Genomic DNA, 19,835 nt, shown 5'->3' on the forward strand with positions numbered 1-19,835 from the left:
GTGTTTTGCAATAATTAGTGCTGTATTTTAACATCAAGGAATTGTATAGACAAGATTGTATACAAGCCAATAATTCACTTTACAGTTTCTTCTGAATATCTTTTGTGTTTAAAGCTCCACAGTTGTTTGCTGTTAATATGTGCCTTTATTTGAATAGTTCTGTTTGCTGTAATGATATTTGTAAATCTTGCTGTGTTTGGGGTGTTTCTTTATAAAGTTATATGCAATGGTCAGAATTGTGATGAAAATAATCGTGAGTGCTGTTTTTGAATTCTGTTTGGGATTAAATGACAAATAAAAAAAAGGAAAATTAATTTGATTTTCTGAGCTGTAAATTGCAAAACCAATCTACAATGGTGGTGTAGTACATAACAATTACTGTACTTCAGAGTAATTCATTGTGTGTGAAATACTTTGAGACATTTTTTAGAGATGTGATAAGGCGCTTTATAAATGTATTTTCTTTTTCTTCAAAACATAGGGGCCAAAATGCATCTTTTTTGATATTTTAGGGGACAAACATACAGTACTATTTACTGAAACTTGTATAAGATCCAAGACAAATAAAAAATAGATGCAACAGCACTGAAACGACTCTGACAAAAGTCACAAAATACATTTTCTGTGACTGTGACCGTGGTGCATTATCGCTCCTCATCATCCTCGACCTCTCTGCAGACTTTGACAAGGCCAACCACAACATCCTCCTTTAACATCTTTCCTCTGTTGTCCAACTCAGTGGAACAGTCTTCGCTTGGTTCCACTCTTACCGAACCAATCAAAGCCAGAGCATCAGCAACAATGGCTTCTCTTCTCAGCCCGCACCTTTAACTCAAGGGTCCTCCAGTGATCTGTCCTTGGCCTCCTCCTGTTCCTCATCCACATGCTGCCTCTTGGTGATATCATCCACCAACATGGAGTCAGCTTCCACATGTACACAGATAACCCCCAGCTCTACCTCTTCACCAATTCTCTCAACCCATCCACTGCCTCTGTGTTGTCAGACTGCTTATCTGATATGCAGTCTTGGATGACCTGAAGTTTCCTCCAGTTAAATATCGGGAAGACTGAAGCCATCACCTTCAGCCCCCACCACAAACTCTCACCCTCATCACTGATGCCATCCCCCTCCCCAGAAACTGTCTCAAGCTGAATTAGATTGCTTGCAATCTCAGCGGTCCTTTTCGACACCAAGCTAAGCTTCTGACCCACATCATTGCCATCATGAAGACCACCTACTTCCACCTCCATGCTGAAACCCTCATTCATGCCTTTGTCACATCCAGACTCAACTACTTTAATGATCTCTTGGCTGGCCCCCCATTTTTCATCCTCGATAAACTTCAGCTCATCCAAACCTGTGCAGCTCACATCCTATCCTGCACCAAGTCCCGCTCAGCTATCTTCCCAGTCCTTGCTGACATACATTGACTCCTGGGCGCCGATATTACAGGAAGGCGGGAGCGTGTGTCAGCGGCTGGGAAACCCGTAAATACTGGGAAGGCGAAGGTCCTGCCGAATTTAATGGCAGGACCTCATTAGAATTTTTTTACTCCATTTCCTGCCCAGCCATTGGCCAGATTGAAGGCAGGCCGGCTGCCAGGCAGGAACGCCAGCGGTAGAAGGCTGCAGCTGGGGCGGTCCCCGGCAAGCAAGAAGATCGGGTGTCCTGGAGCGCGGCAACGAGGAGGGAGGGAGAGATCGCGGGGGTGGGGGAGACATCGCTGTGGGGGGGAGGAGACATCACGCGGGGGAGATAACACTGGGGGGAGAGATCGCGTGGGAGATGTCGCTGGGGGAGACATCGCATTGTGGGGGGGGGGGTTTGGCAGATCGTGGGGAGCTTGGAAGATCACGGTAGGTTTGCTTGGGGGTGCTGGGGGGAAGCAGCCCTGCTCCTTCTGGCCCACAAGGAGTGCTGAAAAAGCACTTACCTGCTGGAGCTGGCAGCTCCCACCTCCCTTCAGCTGCCGGGTTTCCCGAGCCCTAGGAAACCAGGGCCGGTCAGCATTAAATTTAAATGACTGCCAAAATCTGAGGAACACAGTCTCATTTAAATATTATAATCACTGCCTCCCATCCAGCCACGGTAAAACCGGAAGTAGGCGTGTTCACGGCGATTTGGAGGTGGGTTTCACATTTTTCGCAATTTAACTCCCCCCACCCCCCCCCCCCCCCCCAACCAACCATCTCCCACCCATTGTTGGGGGTTAAAATTACTCCCCAGTGTCTTTAAATGAGAATTTAAAATTCTCATCCTTGTGCTCAAATCCCTTCATGGCCCCACCCCACTCTATCCTTGTAACCTCCCCCAGCCCTAAAACCCCAACCCCCCACTCTGGATTCTTCTGCATTCCCCCTCACTTCACCCCATCATTGTTGGTGGTGCCTTCAGCCATCTAGGCCCCATGTTGTGGAATTCCCGCCCAAAACCTCTCCACCTCCCTCTACTTTTAAGTCCTTCCTTAAAACCCACCTATGACCAAGCATTTGCTCATTCCTCTCAATATCTCCATCTTTGGCCCAGCATTCATTTTTGTTTGCCTTTGTGAAGTGCCTTTGAAACGTTTTTATATATTAAAGGTGTAACATAAATGCAAGTTGTTATTGTGGTTATATTACACTTTAATGGAAAAAGATCTATTTCACTTTAATGTAGCAATCTCAATGTGTACAACGAGCATGAGAGATTTCCGTACCTTAAGTATTTCACTAAATGGAGCTATTTCTTTTCTTTCTTTACTGGTTCCTTTTATAATAGGCTTGGGCGAGGATTTGGGGAATACCTAAAAGATGCCTCATTGGCCAAATGAAATTATCAAAGTTCAAATGTTCCATCAAATTATCACATATTCAGCCCTCAATTCTTATGTTGAATATCCCAGTTCTGCACTCATGTGTACTGTTTCTGGATATGTTTAATGTTCATTTGAACTCATCGGGCTGTATATTACATAGAATTACATAGAATGTACAGCACAGAAACAGGCTAGTCGGTCCAATGTTTATGCTCCACGCAAATCTCCTCCCATCCCTCTTCCTCTAACCCTGTCAGCATAACTTTCTATTCCTTTCTCCTCCTTGTGTTTATCTAGCTTCCCCTTAAATGCATATATGCTAGTTGCTTCAACTACACCTTGTGGTAGCGAGTTCCATATTTTAACCATGCTCTGGGTAAAGAAGTTTCTCCTGAATTCCCTATTGGATTTATTAGTGACTATCTTATATTTTTGGCCCCTAGTTTTGGTCTGCCCCACAAGTGGAAACATCTTCTCTACGACTACCCTATCAAACCCTTACATAATCTTAAAGGCCTCTATCAGATCACTCTTTTCTAGCGAAAAGAGCCCCAGCCTATTCAATCTTTCCTGATAGGTATAACCTCTCAGTTCTGGTATCATCCTAGTAAATCTTTTTTGCACCTTCTTCAATGCCTCTATATTCTTTTTATAATATGGAGACCAGATCTGTTCACTTTACTCCAAGTGTGGTCTAATCAAGGTTCTATATAAGTTTAACATAACTTCTCTGCTTTCCAATTCTATCCCTCTAGAAATGAACCACAGTGCTTGTTTTTTTCTTCCTGCATCACTATTTTTAGTGATTTGTTTATTTGTACCCTGAGATCCCTTTGCTCCTCTACCCCATTTAGACTCTTATTTTACAAGGAGTGTGTGGCCTCCTCATTCTTCCTACCAAAATGCACCACCTCACACATCTATATTGAAATTCATTTGCCAATTATACACCTATTCTGCAAATTTATTAATGTCATCTTATATTTTGTTGTAGTCTTCCACGGTATTAACTCTACACCCCAATTTGGTGTCAGCCGCAAATTTTGAAATTGTACTTCTGATTCCCAAGTCCAAATCGTTTATGTAAACGGTGAACAACATTGGTCCCAGCACCGATCCTTGTGGAATGCCACTTCCCACCTTTCTCCAGTCTGAATAACTACCCTTAACCCCTTCTCTCCATTACCTGTTTTCTAGCCAGCTTGCTATCCATTCTGCTGCTTGTCCCCTGACTTCACATTCTCTGACCTTAGTCATGAGTCTACCATGCTGTACCTTATCGAAGGCCTTTTGAAAATCCAAATATATTACATCTACTGCATTACCCTTGCCTATACTTTCAGTTACTTCTGCAAAGAATTCGATAAGGTTGGTCAAGCATGACCTTCCCTTTTGAAATCCATGCCGACTACTCTTTATTAGGAGAGGCAGAGACTGATCAGGAACAGTCAGCATGGTTTTGTGAGAGGAAAATCATGTCTCACGAATTTGATTGAGTTTTTTGAAGGGGTAACCAAGAAGATAGATGGTAGGTTGTTACATAAGGTAAATCTCACAGGATCCAAGGTGAGGTAGCCAATTGGATACAAAATTGGATTGATGACAGAAGAGGGTGGTCGTAGAGGGTTGTTTTTCAAACTGTAGGCCTGTGACCAGCAGTGTGCCTCAGGGATCGGAGCTGGGTCCGCTGTTATTTGTTATTTATATTGATGATTTGGATGAGAATTTAGGAGGCATGGTTAGTAAGTTTGCAGATGACACCAAGATTGGTGGCATTGTGGACAGTGAAGAAGGTTATCTAGGATTGCAACGGGATCTTGATAAATTGGGCCAGTGGGCCGATGAATGGCAGATGGAGTTTAATTTAGATAAATGTGAGGTGATGCATTTTGGTAGATTGAATCGGGCCAGGACCTACTCCGTTAATGGTAGGGCGTTGGGGAGAGTTATAGAACAAAGAGATCTAGGAGTACAGGTTCATAGCTCCTTGAAAGTGGAGTCACAGGTGGATAGGGTGGTGAAGAAGGCATTCGGCATGCTTGGTTTCATTGGTCAGAACATTGAATACAGGAGTTGGGATGTCTTGTTGAAGTTGTACAAGACATTAGTAAGGCCACACTTGGAATACTGTGTACAGTTCTGGTCACCCTATTATAGAAAGGATATTATTAAACTAGAAAGAGTGCAGAAAAGATTTACTAGGATGCTACCGGGACTTGATGGTTTGACTTATAGGGAGAGGTTGGATCGACTGAGACTTTTTTCCCTGGAGAGTAGGAGGTTTAGGGGTGATCTTATAGAAGTCTATAAAATAATGAGGGGCATAGATAAGGTAGATAGTCAAAATCTTTTCCCAAAGGTAGGGGAGTCTATAACGAGGGGGCATAGATTTAAGGTGAGAGGGGAGAGATACAAAAGGGTCCAGAGGGGCAATTTTTTCACTCAAAGGGTGGTGAGTGTCTGGAACGAGCTGCCAGAGGCAGTAGTAGAGGCGGGTACAATTTTGTCTTTTAAAAAGTATTTGGACAGTTACATGGGTAAGATGGGTATAGAGGGATATGGGCCAAGTGCAGGCAATTGGGACTAGCTTAGTGGTATAAACTGGGCAACATGGACATGTTGGGCCAAAGGGCCTGTTTCCATGTTGTAAACTTCTATGATTCTATTATATTTTCGGTTTCTAGATATTTTTCTATTACATCTTTGAATAAAGATTCCATTATCATTCCTACCACCAACATGAAGCTAACTGATCTATAGTTCCCTGTGAGTTTATCTTATGCATCCCTTAGTGGTCCTATCCCTATCCTGATTTTTCTTTCTGTAGATACTTTACTATTACTTTTTATATTCCTTGATAATTTAATTTCGTAGTTTCTCTTTGCTTTCCTAATTGTTTTATTTTACTTCTTTCTTAACCTCTTTGTATTCCCTTAATCATCCTCTCCTTTATTGTCTATGTACTTAGTGTATGCCTTTTTCTTTAGTTTCAATTTTACCCTTAACTCTTTATTCATCCATGATGTTTCATTATTGGCTAGTTTGTTCTTGTTTTTTTAGCGAAACATATTTCTCCTGAACACTATTGATCACCGTTTTAAATATTTCCCACTGCTGTTCTATCTCTTTGTCTGTCAATATTTCTTTCCAGTTTACCTTTCCCTAGTTCCATTCTCATCCCCTCAAAATTAGATTTTTTCAATCTACTACTTTGGTCTTTGTCTTACTTACGTCTTTCTCACTCATTATTTTAAATCTTATTATGTTATGATCGCTATTGCCTACTTGTATTATTGGCTCTGGTTCATTTCCCATTACTAGATCCAGCAGTGATTCCTCTCTTATTGGGCTTCTTACATACTGGGTAAGAAAGGGGTCCTGAACACACTGTAAAAACTCCATTCCTTTTTCTGCTTTCCCTATCTCTTGCCAGTTTATTTGGGGGTAGTTGAAATCTCCCATGATTATTACTCTATTTCTTTTACTTATTTCATAGATCTGCTTACATATTTCTTCCTCCATGTCCCTTCCACTATTAGGTGATCTTTAGAATACCCCTATTAGTGTGATCGATCCCTTCTTATCCTATATCTCAATCCATATGGATTTGTTTCTATCTTAATGTTAGTTATGTCCCTAGAAGGGTCCTTACTCCACCATTCTTCTTTCCCTATTCTTTCTAAATACATTATATCCTGCAATACTTAATTGCCTGTTCTTTATGTAGCCATGTTTCAGTTATCCTTACTACATTTGGCTCCTTGCTACGAATTATTGCCTCCAGTTCCTCCATTTTGTTTCGGATGCTGTGCACATTGCTGTACAGGCAATTTAATTTGTTTTTATTAATTATTCCACTCACTTTATTTTTAACAGTCATTTTATATTTATGTTCTAGAACTGGATCTGTTCGCTGACCTTTTATGTTGCCGTTATTCATTATCATGGTCTGACCTTTACTCTCATCTCCTATTGTTTTTATCTTCAGGCTTATGTTATTTTCACCAGATCCCTCTCCTCGTCTTACTAGTTTAAAGTCTTTTCCACAACCCTATTCATTGTTTTGCTCGGACTCTGGTCCCATTCTGGTTCAGGTGGAGCCCGTCCCAGTGGTACAGCTCCTTCCTGTCCCTGTTGTGTTTCATTCGCATGTAGAAAGGCACCTTCACACAGTTCTCTCGGCAACAATTATGCAGATTCACCCACACATACCAGCTGTCCACGCAGTAACACATATTTAAAGCTGTTGTCAATTCAGACTGAAACGTTAAATGGAGTTGGTTAAAAAAGTACGAAAGAGCATTTTTCACAATCACTTGCTAACTGGTTTCAGTGTCCAATAGATTTCAGTCTGTAATTTTAGCAGCAGAATGTAGCCCATTTAGAAAATAAATTTCAAGTGAATGATGTAACAAAAATTAATGGCCATATTCCAGCTATAATTGATAAACTGTTCATCAGACTACATATGACCTCATGTCTGCAATAATACCCTCATCTTATAATACTGTTAGCCGTTTTTCTAAGCCATGAGTCAATAACAAACCACAATAAACCTCAACAGAAATCAGTGAATGCATTTTTCACACACAGTGAAATTTCACTATTTCACATGCACAGAAGATATATTTTAGGGTCCCAATAGTTATGATATTAATCCAGCTGGCAGATTGAGCCAAACAATGCATGGGCAATTTAATGTTATGATTTTGGCTCTATATAAACAGTAATAAACATTTTTTTCCGCTTTAGAATTGGTCAGGAAATAGGGGGGGGAAATGAAGTAGTTTTACTACAGAACGTGTCCAGGACTGCTTTCTAGATCAACCAGGAAGGAGGCAGTGCTGGATCCAGTTCTAGGAAATCTACTTCTGGGGAAAGTAAGTGAAGTAAGGGTGGGAGAACATCCAGGAAACAGCACCTATTACATAATTAAAATGCAAAAGGAAAGGGAACAATCAAAGTTAAAAGTATTTGCCTGGAAAGCATTTGCCTGGAAAAAAGCAAATTTCAGCTATAAAAATCAGGAATTAGCCCAGAGTAATTGCAAAGAAAAGTTGCTTTGATGGAAATAAGTGAATCTAATCATAACTGTTGTTCTTTATGTTCCCCTTACGGAAAATAAAGCAGCTTAATGATTCATATCAAATCTCATCTCAACAAGTGTTCCCTTGGTTCACTTTTGCAGAGGTTGAAGAAATACACGTGCAAAAAGCATGAATATCTGACCTAGCTCACAAGGGGATGCCGTTGTTACATCCCTGTTTACGCTGGCGCTCTGGCTGTTGTCATCTTGAATAGGGTCCTGAGATGGGCTTCCGGAGCGCTCGTCTGTTTCATGCGGGAGACCACCTCTAATATGCAGATTGGGGTCCTATGATGTATATAGAACCCCAATTGCAAAGTTGAGGTGCAAATGGGCAGTGCATGCTCTGTCCATTTGTACCAGATGGTGAGCTCAAAGTGCTCCTCCTGGGCCTACAAAAAAACTGCAGCCTGCTGCTTACACTTTAAAGAGCACTCCATGCATTGCCTGTACCCCCCCACAAACAAGGCTTTAACTGTCAGCCGGCTCAGCATGGGAGCTGGCCGATGTCCCACAACCCCATAACCGGTGAGGTGCAGCGGGTCACCCGTAGTTGCCGGCAGCATGTAAACCCTCAGATAATGAAGCACTCCGTGCCCGCATGCAGCAAGACCTGGACAACATCCAGGCTTGGGCTGATAAGTGGCGATTAACATTCGTGCCTGACAATTGCTAGGCAATGACCATCTCCTTCAAGAGAGAGTCTAACCACCTCCCTTTGATATTCAACGGCATTATCATCGCCGAATCCCCACCATCAACATCCTGGGGGTCACAATTGACTAGAAACTTAACTGCACCAGCCACATAAATACTGTGGTTACAAGAGCACGTCAGAGGCTGGATATTCTGCGGCGAGTGACTCACCTCCTGACTTCCCAAAGCCTTTCCACCATCTACAAGACACAAGTCAGGAATGTGATGGAATACTCTCCACTTGCCCGGATGAATGCAGCTCCAACAACACTCAAGAAGCTTGACACCATCCAGGACAAAGCAGCCCGCTTGATTGGCACCCCATCCACCACCCTAAACATTCACTCCCTTCCCCACCGACGCACTGTGGCTGCAGTGTGTACCATCTACAGGATGCACTGCAGCAACTCGCCAAGGCTTTTTCGACAGCACCTCCAAAACTTGCGTCCTCTACCACCTAGAAGGACAAAGGCAGCAGGCACATGGAAACAACACCACCTGCAAGTTCCCCTCCAAGTCACACACCATCCCGACTTGGAAATATATCGCTGTTCCTTCATCGTCGCTGGGTCAAAATCCTGGAAATCCCTACCTAACAGCACTGTGGGAGAACCTTAATCACACAGACTGCAGCGGTTCAAGAAGGTGGATCACCACCACCTTCTCAAGGGCAATTAGGGATGGGCAATAAATGCTGGCCTTGCCAGCAATGCTCACATCCCGTGAATGAATAAAAATGAACAAAAAATGCGGCTTGGGCCTCAAAATGACTCGGCCCTCACACTGGCGAGCACGCTCCACCCACCGCCTGCCCGCTGTCCGCCTGAAGCTATAATCGACCCTACTCTCTCAAACATACCCACCCACACATTTACACAAAAGCTCACCATATGTTTGTGAAAATTGAATAACCTGAAATAGTTCAGTTGAGTTTTGGTGGTAGATCCACGGAACTACTAAACATAGACATGAGGCCCTGCGCAAACATGCACAGGCACAAATACCAAAGAATGTACATTGGAAGCTTTAGTTGTTTTATACCAAAAGTCTTTATCCAGCGAGTGGTTAGAATGTGGAACTTGCTACCACATAGAGTAGTTGAGGCGAATAGCTTGGATGCATTTAAGGGGAAGTTAGATAAGTACATGAGGGAGAAAGAATTGGAAGGATATGCTGATAGCGTTAAATGAAGTAGGATGGGAGGAGGCTCGTGTGGAGCATAAAGACTGGCATTGACCGTGTGGGCCGAATCACCTGTTTCTGTGCCTTAAATTCTATGTAAGTTCACCTGAGAAATAATGCACCAACAATGGGTTCCTGAGTACCACTGGTGAGTGGAGGCGAAGCAATACTCGGAGAAAGCATTGGTAAAGTGATATGCAGATTACCCTATGATGTTTTCAAACACCTATCAGCAAATCCAGAGCAAAGTCAGCTGAGTCTTGGGTACAGATGAGTTGCCAAGTCATTTTGGCTGAGGAATGCTGCAGGTGACCTAAAGGAGAGGGAAAATACATGGGACCCCAAAGACATTTCAACCCGCTCCTGAATGGGGTGCCATCTGCATCCAACCCACACCAGAAGAACCTGTCTGGAAGCCAGTGAGGCCTGCTGAAGTAAGTTTTAAAAAATTTCCTTAGTGGGGCCTGGAGGAGCAGGTGTGGATCTCTTGGCCCCATAAGGAATGTCCGGGACTCTGTTGCCCCATGCTTTCCTTCACCCTAGCCGCAATTAAAAGCTGCTGGGCCTCCCATGCAGGAATGCCATGCACTCCCTCCAGGACTTAAAATCAGATCTTAAGTATTTGCATCCTATAGTGTGATTTCAGGGTGTGTGTTACAATTGCATCTTTGAACATAAGCTGTGGTTCCAAACCTTGTGAAGTATCTTGAAAGCCATTTGACCAAGCAAAAATTTATTTTTAAATCATTTATCAACCCTTTGGTGTCTGACTGCTATTCTATCTTGCTCTATACCAGATTCACAGAACTGTTGAGCTTCTTATCTTTCCTCCTACAATTTACAGGCTTTTAAATCCCAAATTTGGCATCACTTACATAAACGCCAACTTAGGTGGAGCAACTAATATTAATATTTGTTAATAAAGCATTAATATTTGGAGTGTCTTGTTAACTTATTGCCATAACATGCTGGCTGCAGTCTGCTTGTCCTTTGGAGCCAATTCAAATTTTTCATGCTCCAGGAAATATGCTCATCGGACACAACAGCTCCCCAAAAGCTTGGCAAGTTTGAATCAGCTTATTTAACCGGCTGCAAAAGACAGCTGGGCTGCTGGTTGGCAAGTCACAGCAATGAGTCAGTCCAGACTGAGGCAAAAGCAATTCATAGAATCATAGAACGATACAGCACAGAAGGAGACCATTCAGCCCATCGTGCCTGAGCCAGCTCTTTGAAAGAGCTATCCAATTAGTCACACTCACCTGCCTTTTCCCCATAGCCCTGCAAATTGGTACAGGTTTGTTGTCATCATATCAGGAATCAGGGAGATAACTGGGAAAGGCAGGCACAATATTAGGAATTGGGCAGGCAAGAGGGGCAAGCAAAGCAATGGGAATCAGGCAGATGGGCAAATACTGTGAACTTCAGTTTTGTTTTACCCAAGTTGGTGCCTGTCACAACTTCTTGAATTGTCTCTTATCGCTTTTACCCTTTTCAACCTTGCTGGTTTCCTTCACTATGGGTCTTGGCCTTTCATAATAGATTTTCAATAATAAAGTCTCTAGCATCGGTCCAACTCCATCCCTTAATCTCTGCATTTTACTATTGTATTTCTCTCCTTCCTTATTTGTCTGTCTATTCCAGCTTACCTTTGTCAGTTCTGATTCATCATTTTCTCTGCCTCAGTATATCTTCCCATGTTGGTCTTTGCCTTTCTCATCTGCTGTTTTGTGGGACCTTGTTGTATGCAAACTGATTGTCACATTCACCTACATGATAACAGTGACTACAGTTAAAGTAATTCATTGGATATGAAGTGCGTTGGGACAACTTGAGGATGTCATATAACACCATATAAATTGAAGTTTATTCCTTCTTCCTTCCTCCCCTGAATCAATTCACTTTTAAAATCTATTTCCCTGTTTATCAATCTCCCATGTTTAAATCTCCATTTGGATCAATTCTATTTCTCTGTACTCCTTAATATTTATTATTTATTTAATCATCACCCCTTGTTCTTGCTCTCGTTTCCCCCCCTTTTTTTTCTGATTTCTTCCCATTCTGCCAGTCGGGTGGTCATCCCTCATGCACACCCATCATTCTCCCAAACTAATGAGTTAACCAGAGAAAATGTTACTCAATGTCCATCCGTGCATTACATCTGCACAATGTAAAGGTCATGTTAATCTTTGACATTTAAACTACTAATTGTAATGCAGCCAGAAACATGACTTTATTAGGAAATGATAGATTTTGATCTCCCTCTGCATCCCGCCTCCTAAATGATGTGACAATAACAACCACTTAATTCATTATTTGTGCATTTTATATTATAAAAGAGTTGGCATTTTTCTTTTACTCACTAGTAAACTTTTCCCTTCTGTCTCTTTAATTTAATTCAATTATTTCTTTGGCATTTTATGAAAAAAATGTAAAATTTTTATATTTTTTTAAGACCAAAAACTATTAAAATAAGGAGTAATATGAGACTCCACATTTTTAAAAGTTAATTTTTAATTCTTTGGAAGTCATTAAGACTAACCGCTCTTTTAAAACTTAGTTTTGAGTTGGTATTTTTAAGCATGCCTCTTTGGTGGCGTAATTAGTTACTTTCCAGCTGGGCAGATAAGCCAGTTGACGCTTTTTCAATGATTCCTCTGATTGAAGCGTGCGATGTCCCTTTAATTCGATGATGTGGAGATGCCGGTGATGGACTGGGGTTGACAATTGTAAACAATTTTTACAACACCAAGTTATAGTCCAACAAATTTATTTTAAATTAAATTCCACAAGCTTTCGGAGGCTTCCTCCTTCGTCGGGCGGATGGTGGAAATTACCTTTAATTCGAAGCTGTCATATCGCTGGCCAACCACTAGGAGCAAGTTCACGATTTTTGTGTTTCACTGCGCATGTGCAAACGCGGGAACTGTCTCCTTCAATTCACCACTAAAACCTGAGGGCGCTGTTGAGCTCCTCCCTTACTCCAGGAGTGATTTCTGGCCCATTGGTAGATTTGACACAGAGCGTGCATCATCCAATGGCTGTAAGAGATAGAGCAATATTATTTGTGCAAAAACTCCACTAAGTGTTTGCATTTTAAAATCTTCATGGAGAGGAGGTGGAGGTGACCGAGAGGTAAAAAGGGCGCCTCTTGTGCACCGATTTCTGACTGTTAAGTACATGTGTAGGCGATTAATGCTGTTTAGAAATGTCAAAGTGGCAACATGTTGCTGAAACTACATAAACACAACCCCAGCTCAGCTCAGTGGCGATGCCTCTATAATCTATTCATTCCTCACCCTGTGAAATGTATGCACCCAACGTGTTTACCGATCTGAGTGTGAGGTTTTTTTTTACCAGGTCAAGATGAAACACAGTTGAAACACTGGTCATACTGTTTATCAAAACACTTAATAAAAACATGCCGTTTCGTGTTTTTTTTCCTGTCACCGGTTCAGGTTACAAGAGCCAAAGCGCAATGTTATCCGATTATTTAGTGGGTGGGAGAGGACAATGTCCTGATCACACAAACAAATTTGGGGTCGCGTTTCCAAGAACTTGTTTGGGAGACGAATGATTCAATTTTCCATAATAAAAAAAGTGTTCAACAACACTAAATTCAAAACATTTTGTTCCCCCCCTTTAAATGTAATTAATATTACACCATTAACAAGAAGGCTTAAATTTATGCATGAATTTCTAACATATATATAATCGTTGGGTCGAAGGCAATGTTACAATCCTGCGAACTAGTTCGTTTTCCTATAGTTTCGTGCACCTTGTGCTTCATTTACAGTGACAATAACAGGATGGCTTCAGGTAATATCTCCTGGTTTATGTTTTGTTGGGATGTCTGCTTTATTGGTAGTTAAACCTTTTTATTTGAAAGTTTTGGTTGAATTTCGCTAATCCTCTATGTCTTTCTTTCCTATTGTCCTTGCCAAGCTCCACTTAGTGTGTTAATTGTTTGTTGCCATTCCAGTCAGTCTAAATTCTATTGTTTAGTTTTCCGAAAATTCCGCCAAGAGTTGTCTTCGTTCCTTATCATCTTCATTCGAACTAGCAGGCATCACGGCATTCATCAATGATGTGCGTTCCCTTTAATCTAAAAATGTGCTGGAAGTTATTCCCAAACTGTCCATTATTTTAGGTTTACAGGACTGGCGTTGTCTTTGTTCAATAACTCGCTCTGTGCCAAAATAGAACAGCTCTAAACTCTTCTGAAGTTCGCAGTGAGTTGGAATTGTTATGACTCCCTCCCGAGAGTCAGATACAAAACTCTTCCTTTTTGATTTTTGTTGATGTAAACTAGCCCGACTCACCGGGGCAATCCTTTTAAAGTGTAATGTGCAATTTGCCTTGCCTCGCCTCTTCCCATTTGTTTAACTTTGCCTAACTTTTTTGACCTCTCTCCCCAATGTTTATTCAAATTTATTTTCAGTTTACTGTTTTTCACCCCGCTAGGTTTGTCACTGTGTTCCGTTGTTTTGGCTCTGGTGTTGGTTTCCATGCAGTGTCCCAGAGATCTGGAAGCGTACCCTTTGCTGCCTCTGTCTGCTCTTTTCGCCAAGGCTGTGCACAGGGCACAGCACCTGCACCTCGTCGCCGCAGAAACCTGCAAGGATTTCGTACGTAGCGAACCCTAAACGCAAGTTATTAGGAAACAAAATAAGCTTGAGCAATTGGTTTGTTATAGAACCCAGCAGTAACATGCGTCTAATTTGTGTGTGTTTGTTTAAAAAAATACTCCAACAGGAACGAAAATATATCCCCGAAGAGCAGCGCCATTCTCACAAGAGTTCACCCTCTGCTTTCTGCCAGTCTGAAACCATCCCAGCACCTACTGGCAAGGAGGATGCCCAGCAACGATCGGTAATAAACAGCACACAAAAATATCCAAACCTAAATCCAGCTTCACTTTTAACACTACACATTTAGCTAATGGTTTCTGTCACTAATATAAAGATCTACAGTAAACGTCCCCGATACTAAACACATTATCTAACTAAATATCTCAATAATCAAAGCTTTGTCTCTTCTCGTCGGATTAGCTTTCGCATTAACTCCAGGCCAAAACGAACACAAGTTAGTAGTGAAACCTGACCTCAGCTATATTTATGATTCAACAGAAACTGGGGACTAAATCCAACTTGAACCCGCAAATAGTGATTCTAACTATCAGTGCGTACAGTTAAAGCCATTATTTAACCACCCCACAAACAGCCAAGGATCCAGGTGGTGATGGAGTAAACTGGAATGAATATTTAGATTGTTCACTGGATTCTTGCACGTTCAAGTTATAGTACATTTCAAAGTGAAAACAGACATCGGTACTTTAACTGGAAGTCATTATATTCGTGTTGTTCTCTCCTTTCATAGGATAAGGAGCTGCTACTGTACTCGCTGCTTCTCATTCAGTCGTGGCTCAATCCCATTCAGGACAGTAGGGCTTTCAGAACCTCTGACAGAGTCTATGACAAATTGCGGGACCTGGAAGAAGGCATCTATGCTCTGATGAAGGTAGGCGCACACAATACCACGAGTGCCACTATAGTAATAACATGTGTTAAAGTTTCGCAACAGGTAATGTGCAGTATTACGAAATTTTAACACGTGCTGTACAGACCTTGTTTACAGCGTTCATTTTCCTTACGTTCGTTTGATGTAAGTTTCACAGTAACAGTTTTGGAACTGCTAAACTGCATAATTTATTTTTTGTAAAGTCAGTTCATTTGGTGAAAGAGTCAACGTAATATCGACAGTGGGGGAAATGCTCCAGAGTATTTTACGAGATGCTATCACTGATGTCAATATGAATTTAAAAAGGAACAGGTACTGCCTCGCTAATCTACTGGCATTTCGGGGTGTAACTAAATTAGTTGAACAGGATAACCAAATGTATGTACTTTATGTAGATTTTAAGAAATTATTTGATGCAGTTCCACAAATGAGGCTTATAAAAAGATTAAATCTCATTAAATTATTCAAAATAGCTCATTAGACTGAAAACTGATCCAACAACAGAATGTAAAATGCAATAATAAACAGGAAGGCAGTTTGACTGGGGCAGTGACGAGTGGAGTTCTGGAATATTCTCTTTTGAGTTTTCTGCTGTTTGCACTATTCATAAATGTTATGGAGGAGGTCACTTTTACTAATATAAACATTGCTGATGACTCTAAACTGTACCCACATAACAACACTGACTGCACTTCCAAATTAATTCATTGTAGGTGAAGTGTTTTTGCCATGTCCTGAGGATGGGATAAAGAACTGTATAAATATAAGTTCTTACTTTCTTTCTTTGGTCAGATGACGAATATAAAAGAAGTTAACAGCATTCAAAGGGTTCTAGATCAATTACTTGGAATAAGGAATGGCAGATGGATTTTAACCATTCAGATATTATCAACAAGGGTGCATTTTGGTGATGCCGACTCTGTCTGAAAAACTACCATGCATTTGATGGGTTGCTTTAATGATGTAATGTTCAACTGCAATGCCACAAGCCTCAATGGCTGGCGAACTAGCCTTTGAATTCAGTTTGCAACCAGAGAACAAAATTTGACCATATGGGTCACTAGAGACGTGGAAAAAAAGATAAGTATAGCATTTAAACATAAAAAGTAAGAAATAAGGTAACAAAAAGTATAAAATATTAGTTAGAAATAATCTAATTTAAAGTTAAAATAGGGAAAGACTGAAGAAGAGAAAATAAAGCAAAATAGAATACAAGAGATGACATTTTGAAGTACCTTTCCTTAGAAAATTAAATGAGATGGATAGAATCCACAATCAAAGCTGTGCAAGGAATGAACACAATGAGCTGAATAGTTTTTTTCCCTTTCTAATATTTCTTATGTTTTTATACAAACATGGCTTAATCCTAGGGCTAGTTTCCAAGGATACCCAGACTCAAGGACAAATAAATGAATTTATATGTTCCATCGAGCCATTTTCTTATTCATTAATACATTAGCTTTTTACACGTATAACTTAACAGGTAGGCTAGAGGTTATTACATGTTAAAAAATCAGTTAATATCATAAACCAGAATTGCAAAACTTAAGCTTTCATCTGAACCTCCAGGATTCATAATATTCTTGACCAACACTCCTTGTGCTATTGTCATAATATATGCAAGTGGAGTTCATATGGTGGTTTTGGTCCATTTTTTAGTATTATTTACTAGAAATGGGTAACATGGCAGAAAACATGGATGTCTTCATGATTGAATCCTATGATTTGATTTGAATGATATGGCATAACATGAATTGAAGTAATATTGCACTGCATGATGTAACCAGCCAGCTTTTGTTTTACGACATGTTACAATAGCACAGCCAGAACATATTTAACGTGGAAATCTACACAGAATCTATTACATATGTTCAATGAGTCTCTGAAAAATGCTCCCTATGTGGAACTTTTATTAAACTTTAATTGTTCTATCACTTCCCAGGCTCTGGAAGATGGGGGTTCTTCGCAAGGTTTTGCCTGGCTGAAATTTTCCTATGACAGGTTCGATGGAAACTTAAGTGATGAAGCTTTGATGAAAAACTATGGTCTCCTGGCTTGTTTTAAGAAGGATATGCACAAAGTTGAAACCTACCTGAAAGTTATGAATTGCAAACGTTTTGCAGAGAGTAACTGTACTGTGTAGTGTAAGGATATAGACAAAAGGAGTGAGGAAAACTCGATAAAGACACTCAAAATGTTACACAGAATCTGTCTTAAAATTGATTCTTTTCAAAAAAATCCAACGCCAATAAGAAATTCTATATGTCTAAATGGTTATATAAGTTATAACACTGCTAGATCTCTGAAATTTAACAGTGCTTAGTTGTAGAAAATAGTTGAGGAAAATATTTTTCTGTAGGTGTATATTTTTCTGCAATTGTGATTGACATACGAAAGTCATCGGTAAATCACAGCAAATATTTATAATCTTGCATTTTTCAATAAAGTATTTCATTGAATTGCCATTAAGCCTCTGTTTTTTTTCACTTTTTTGAGAATTTTCCTCTCATCAATGTGAAGGATGAACATGCTCAAGAATGGAACACTTTCCATTTTGGGCACTCAGTATCAGCTTCAAGAACTTGCAGGTCAGTTATAGCATGGCTAGAAGCAGAATAAAGCTCCTTCTACATTGCCCAAACAATTTTCTCTGACCCCCCAACCTCAGAAGACCATCATTCATTACATTTTCTATTTTCAAATGGAATATTCTAGTTCACCAAATCCTCTCTTAAACCTGATGTGGAGATGTCGGTGATGGACTGGGGTGGACAAATGTAAGGACTTGCACAACACCAGGTTATAGTCCAACAGTTTTATTTTAAATCACAAGCTTTCGGAGCTTTCCTCCTTTGTCAGGTGAGTGGAAGAGAGTCCCAAACTTCTACCACCCTTTGTGTGTAGAAGTGTTTTTAATCTCATTCCTGAAAGGTCTGGCTCTAATTTTTAGACTGTGCCCCCTAGAATCCCCAACCAGCGGAAATAGTTTCTCTCTATCCACCCTATCTGTCCCCTTAATATCTTATAAACTTCGAGCAGATTACCCCTTAACCTTCTAAACTCGAGAGAATACAACCCCAATTCATGTAATCTCTCCTCGTAACTTAACCTTTGAAGTCTGGGTATCATTCTAGTAAACCTACGCTGCAGTCCCTCCAAGGCCAATATGTCCTTCCAAAGGTGCGGTGCCCAGAACTGCTCACAGTACTCCAAGTGTGGTCTAACCAGGGTTTTGTATAGCTGCAGCATATCTTCTGCTCCCTTGTACTCTAGTCCTCTAGATATAAAGGCCAGCATTCCATTAGCCTTATTGATTATTTTCTGCGCCTGTTCATGACACTTCAATGATCTATGTACCTGAACCCCTAAGTCCTTTTGGACATCCACTGTTTTTAACTTTTTACCATTTAGAAAGTACCCTGTTCTATCTTTTTTTGGTCCAAAGTGGATGACCTTACATTTGCCTACATTGAATTCCATTTGCCACAGTTTTGCCCATTCACCTAATCTATCAATATCCCTTTGTAATTTTATGTTTTCATCTACACTGCTTACAATACCATCAATCTTTGTGTCATCGGCAAACTTAGTTATAAGACTTTCTATGCCTTCATCTAAGTCGTTAATAAATATTGTGAACAATTGAGGCCCCAAGACAGATCCCTGCGGGACTCCACTCGTCACATCCTGCCAATGTGAATACTTACCCATTATCCCTACTCTCTGTCGCCTTTCGCTCAGCCAACTTCTGAACCAAGTCCGTACTTTTCCCTCGATTCCATGGGCTTCTATCTTAGCTAACAGTCTCTTATGTGGGACTTTATCAAATGCCTTCTGGAAGTCCATATAAATAACATCCATTGACATTCCCCTGTCCGCTACTTTAGTCACCTCTTCAAAAAATTCAATCAGGTTTGTCAGGCGCGACCTACCTTTCACAAATCCATGCTGGCTCTCTCTGATTAACTGAAAATTTTCGAGGTGTTCAGTCACCCTATCCTTAATTATAGACTCCAGCATTTTCCCCACAACAGATGTTAGGCTTAATGGTCTATAATTCCCTGGTTTCCCTCTCTCTCCTTTCATGCAATTTTCCAATCTAGAGGGACAGTTCCTGAATCTAGAGAACTTTGAAAGATTATAGTTAGGGCATCTGCAATGTGCTTACCTACTTCCTTTAAAACCCTGGGATGGAAACCATCTGGTCCTGGTAATAGTGCTATTACTTTCTTCATTACTGTTGTTTTACTTATGTTAATTTTATGCGTCCCTATCCCCGATTCAATATTAGTTTTCTTGGGATTTCCGGCATGCTATCCTCTTTTTCTACTGTAAATACTGACACAAAGTAATTATTCAACATGTCCGCCATTTCCCCATTGTCAATGACAATATCCCCACTTTCAGTTTTTAAGGGGCCAACACAGCTCCTGACCACCCTCTTTTTCCTAATATAACTGTAAAAGTTCTTCGTACTGGTTTTGATATCTCTTGTAAGTTTCTTTTCATACTCTCTTTTTGAAGCTCTTACTATCTGTTTTGTGACCCTTTGTTGA

At 40.7% G+C, this 19,835-nt stretch overlaps 1 protein-coding gene across 1 annotated transcript; it reads left to right on the forward strand.

The window, feature by feature from the left end:
* The first annotated feature begins 13,568 nt into the window (after positions 1–13,568).
* On the forward strand, positions 13,569–17,465 carry gh1 (growth hormone 1). Its single transcript, XM_067969245.1, has 5 exons — positions 13,569–13,578; positions 14,224–14,387; positions 14,515–14,631; positions 15,139–15,279; positions 17,222–17,465. The coding sequence occupies exons 1-5, from the start codon at positions 13,569–13,571 to the stop codon at positions 17,420–17,422; spliced, it is 633 nt and encodes a 210-aa protein (XP_067825346.1). The 3' UTR covers positions 17,423–17,465.
* Positions 17,466–19,835: the final 2,370 nt, after the last annotated feature.

The sequence above is a fragment of the Heptranchias perlo genome, chromosome 30 (assembly GCF_035084215.1).
Source record: "Heptranchias perlo isolate sHepPer1 chromosome 30, sHepPer1.hap1, whole genome shotgun sequence".
NCBI lineage: Eukaryota > Metazoa > Chordata > Chondrichthyes > Hexanchiformes > Hexanchidae > Heptranchias > Heptranchias perlo.